The 5,152-nt window shown below is 41.8% G+C and overlaps 1 protein-coding gene across 1 annotated transcript; it reads left to right on the top strand.

Annotated features, from left to right (window-relative positions):
- The first annotated feature begins 2,179 nt into the window (after nucleotides 1-2,179).
- On the top strand, nucleotides 2,180-2,584 carry LOC109380751 (keratin-associated protein 2-4-like). Its single transcript, XM_019638619.1, has one exon. The coding sequence runs from the start codon at nucleotides 2,180-2,182 to the stop codon at nucleotides 2,582-2,584; it is 405 nt and encodes a 134-aa protein (XP_019494164.1).
- Nucleotides 2,585-5,152: the final 2,568 nt, after the last annotated feature.

Below are 5,152 nucleotides of genomic sequence, written 5' to 3'. Positions count from 1 at the left end.
CTCCAGGTTGAGCTGTTGTTCAGCATCTTAGCTGTAGAGGGCAGTGTCACTGGCCCGCATATGTGGGATCCGAACCGGGGCCCTCTGGCGTCCCAAGCCGGTTCTTAACCATCGCGCCACTCGGCCGGCCCTCTTTCTACATATTCTTGACCACCATTTTTTCAATTCTCCAACTATACCTGTTTTCCTTCATCTCAGAATATTCCGTTAGCTTTCTAGAGACTTCCTCACTTTCCATTGTTTTCTCAGATGTAGACTGTTTTGCTTTCTCCCAAGCTCACCACTATTACTGGCTCGTGTTTGCTTCCACAGTAAGTCCACACCCTGCTCAGGCACAGGGGCAGGTGCAGGTCTGGGTGAGCAACAAGGGGCTGTGCAAGCAGGATAATTGAGAAGACTTAACCTGGCACCTTCAACCAGGCCTAGAACAGACTTCTCTGTAAAGCAAAATGTCCGAGCCAAGCAAATCCCGATGAAGAAGCTACTAAATGGCCGAGTGACAGGATCTTCCGACAGGCCCTGGCAGTTTGAAACAATTGAATATCACAGCTAGTTTTCCAGGCAGGAATAAACTCAAGCCTAATACAGGGGGAGACAGGGGAGCAGGAGGCGCTGGGGTATGGACTGGGCAGGCCTGGAGACCCCCTCTGGCTGGGATCACTACTGGGGGTGTTTCGCATGCTGTCAGACTGCAACCTGCATCTAGATCGTGGCTTTGTCCACTGTGCCCTATGATCACTCGGTGAAGTCCAACTTGGTTACTATTTCATTACTGGTATGTTTTGGAATTTTGAGAAGGCTGTGTGGGAGACAATTCTTCCAGTTCCTGAGCATATTGGTAAGATGTAAAGTCCTTTCAGCTGACTCTAAAAATTAGCCATTTCCCAAATAACAACTATTTAAAAAATAAATCCACTGTTAAAATTCCTAAATAAAACAGATGTTGCTTAATGACAAAGAATGTGATACCCACAATTCCATTCTTCAGCTTCCCGCGCTTACAAATAATGTTCCCACAGATGTTTTTGGAATAAGTACTGGCTCAACGCTACAAAGTGTATGACCTTAGGCAAGTCACTTATCTGGTTGCTCCTGTGTAAAATGAGGACTATCATAATACCTGCCTCATAGTAGTGTTAGAAAGAATAAAGTAATACATTTATTTCTTTTGCATAATGCTTGGAACAGAGTTAGAACTCAATGATACTATCATGAAGATTATACAAATGAAATTCATCTTGGTTTGGAAAGATACAATGACAGAAATCAATGGGCACATACCTAAGACTAAAAACAAACAAACCCTGAGTGGCAATTACCATAGACTGGGTGTGGTGGTAAAGAGAAGATAATTTTTTAAAAAAGAAAGTACAGTGGTGGTTGACAGACAGAGGAGGTCATGGAGAGTTAGTGTTTAATGGGTATAGAGTTTTCGTTTTGCAAGATGAAAGAGTTCTAGAGATGGGTGGTGCTTAAGGTTGCACAATAATATGAATGTATTTAATGCCACTAAACTGTATACACAAAAATGGTTAAGATACTAAATTTTATGTCATGTATTTTACCAAAGAAAACCCCAAAAACAAAAACAAAAAAAACGGGGGTGGGGGGGAGAAACTACTGATGATCGAGGCCTACTAAGATGTACTAAGAGTTTCAAAAACTGAACTGGCAAACCGTGACTTTTAAAATGTTGCTGAAGTATTTTCCTGAACTCGCTTTACCCAGGAGGCTTAGCTGTGGAATACAACAGCCCCAAGTTGGGGATTCCACTTCCACTATTAGTAAGGAACTCTAAGAGCATGAGAGCTAGTTTGTGCCATCAAAATACCAGCTGGCAAACGCATCAGTAAATTACAAAGATAATTGGAGACTTTGAAGTTAGGGCCATTAAGTTCATTTTTGAGCCATAAATAGAAAAATAAAATGTCTCCATTAAATAAGGTAAACAAATAGACTTTTATGACTGCCTAAGCACCTACAAAATATGTCTTACAGAACTTACTAACCTGCCAGAGCCATTTCAAAAAGAATAAACAAAAGCAAGAAAGTGACCATATGTCCTGGGGTGGCCATTATCTCCTGGCCAGGTATATAAGGGCCCCGAAGGGGAGGAAGACAGTCACACCTGAGAACACCCAACTCCTCTCACCAGCCCCACCCAAACCCAGACACCACCATGACCGGCTCCTGCTGCGGCTCCACCTGCTCCTCAGGCTGTGGGGGAGGCTGCTGCCAGCCCTGCTGCTGCCAGCCCTGCTGCTGCCGCGACCCCTGCTGCTGCCGCCCCTGCTGCTGCCAGACCACAGTGTGCCGCCCCGTGACCTGCGTGACCCGCTGCACGCGCCCCATCTGCGAGCCCTGCCGCCGGCCCATCTGCTGTGACCCTTGTGGCCTGCAGGCGGGCTGCTGCCGCCCCATCGCCTGCTGCCCCACGTCCTGCACGGCCGTGGTCTGCCGGCCCTGCTGCTGGGCCTCCACCTGCTGCCAGCCCATCTGTGTGCAGGCCCCCTGCTGCCGGCCCCCCTGCTGCCAGCCTGCCCCCTGCCGCACCACCTGCAGGACCTACCCCTGCTGCTGCTGAGCTGTGCATCATCACTAAGGGTCCCCCAGTAGATGGCGGGGTCAATTCTGCTGTCTCTTAGCTTCGCTGTAGAACAACATGCCTTTTCTTGAGTAGCCCATTTCCAGGCTCTTCAAACTAGCTCAGAGTAGGCACTGAAGATGCCTTTTCAGACTAACTGCTGATGAAGAACACCCTCTCTTCTCATATCATGGTGTCCATTTTCTAATAAACTTTGTACTCTCAGCATAAAAATCATGGTCTTTGCGATATTTCCTTTCAGTAGACTCTGCCTCTCTGTTTCGTCCAGACATCTTCAAAGCAAGATGCTGAATAATCCTCTTAAATTGTTTTTCTGCAATAACCGAAGTCTGATTATCTCATTATCCTTGGAAATGGCATTTATAGGGCACAGTAGCTGAGTGAGGAAGGTGGCCATGGCTATATCCTGATCACATAACACAGAGTCACTTGTGGTCACAATTCCAGGTACGCCAAACACCTGAGAAATGTCCTTCCACAGTGACCAGTAAGGAGGCTGACCTGGCCTGACACTGACATGCCCAGTCAAAGGGTTCTTTCACTGACTTGACACCTCTTAGCCCAGCATAGAGAGCCCAGCATAGTAGAGGTGGAAGGAACCTTAGGCGATATCTTGCCCATCACCTGATTTTGAAGCTGAGGAGCAATGAGTAATGAATGATTAAATAAGTTCTTACTAATGTAATTATAATCAGCAATGTTCAGGAAAAACACCCAGGAGAATGTAAGCCCCTGACATTAAGCCTTGAAGTCAAACACTTCCTCTTATGTGGTACAAGACATGTTCTTCTGCCCAAAGGAACTCTTTGTCTTTTGTGGCCAAGAGTGACCACTCCTTGGATAATGCAGTCCCTTCCATGTGTTATAGATCCGATTGTTACTTAGAATTCTATTCACAATGTTGACTCCTTTGGATATTAAATCCACACTGACTCTTGAGGGCTACTTATCTTTGTGCTCAGGAATTGGGCATTAATAGCATTTTCCAAGGAAATTAATCCATTGCTGTCAATCTACATGTGTTTATTGAATATCTACTATGAATAAGGCACTGAGTTGACCACCCTGAGGGAATATAAAGAGATAAAAGAGGGTTCCTGCTTCAAAGAGGTTATAATCTACTTAGGGAGATAAAGTATAAATAAGAAATAAGTCAAACAGTACATGTATAAGCAATACAAATATAGAAGAAATGTCAAAACTAGTTAAAAATAGTTGAAGACTGTAAACCTATTAGGAAACATTATGCAATTGTCCTGTCATGTATTTAAGTAAAATTAAGTAAGCTGTAAAATATTAAACTATTTTGTGAGGAAAAATGTGTTTTGCGTGTCTATGCCCATGCTTTAGGTGCGTTTTATGCCTTAAAAAATATCTGGAATATTATGCAACAAAATCTAAGAGTAACTGGGAATAATATTCATTTTCTTCTTTATATTTTTCTTAATGACATAATTTTTAAAATGAACATGTATTTTATTTTTCATGAAATGTACTATCTAAAACCTGTATCTACTTTGGGAAAAATATTTAAATCTTTTTCAAGGTTATGCTCTGCTTTTTAAAAACCTACTTATCAAAGTCTAAATGGATTTAAAACAGATAAATTAGACAGCAGCTGTTGCATTCCTAAAGAAGTTTTTTATTATATATAGAAGAGGATACCACTATGTCATATGATATATTTAAAATGTGATCAAATTATTACACATTGAATTCATATTTTAATATTTTAGGATCATCTCAACTGCATACAATAAGGTACACTTTTGATGTCCCAAGTTAAGAATTTTAAAAATTGTTATCTGTTTCGGATTATATATACAATTGTTTTTCTCCATTTCTTTAGACAATTAGGAACTGAGAACACAAGGCAGTGTTTTTCATGTCAAAGTTTGTTCAGAATGTGATTGTTGAACAGTACTGTTAAATAAAGCCCTAGCATTTGTTATTCAAAATATGTTGCCTATCACCACTAGGAATCTATCTAAATTAATTAGAAGGCATTTGTAAAGAATGTTTTTTAAGATCTCACTCTGTGTTGCATGGGTCGTGGGGTTCTCAATAGGGTTCGTGCCACTCTCCACAATTCTGACACACATTCTCCTTGTCACTTACAATAGCCTGACTCCCCTTTCCAGAGACTGGTGTTCAAAAACAGGGAGTTCTATATCTTCCTTCCAGGCATTCTTATTTTATCTCGCGCTATTAATGAAAGTCCCCACTGAATAATATTATTTAATGTGTATTCTGTGGTGACTTATCAGAGACCTGGCCATTTGCCATATCAAATACATGGATCTTTCTTCTAAATTCAAAATGTAGAGTTTATAAGGCACCAATATAACATGACCTCTTAAAAATTTATTTATTTACTTAACAAATACAAGGCACTTACTTAGTGCCAGGCACCATTCTTTTTTTTTTTTTTTAAGGTTTTCATTGGGGAATTGGGGGGATGGGAACAGCACTGGGGAATTGGGGGAAGGGGAACAGACAAGTTGCTGTCGTTTTGTTCTTCAGTCTAGTTGTGGAGGACGTTGCTTC

The sequence above is a fragment of the Hipposideros armiger genome, unplaced genomic scaffold, assembly GCF_001890085.2.
Source record: "Hipposideros armiger isolate ML-2016 unplaced genomic scaffold, ASM189008v1 scaffold_40, whole genome shotgun sequence".
In the NCBI taxonomy this organism is placed as follows: domain Eukaryota; kingdom Metazoa; phylum Chordata; class Mammalia; order Chiroptera; family Hipposideridae; genus Hipposideros; species Hipposideros armiger.
The sequence above is the reverse complement of the archived record's forward strand: the minus strand, read 5'-3'. Positions and strand labels throughout refer to the sequence as shown.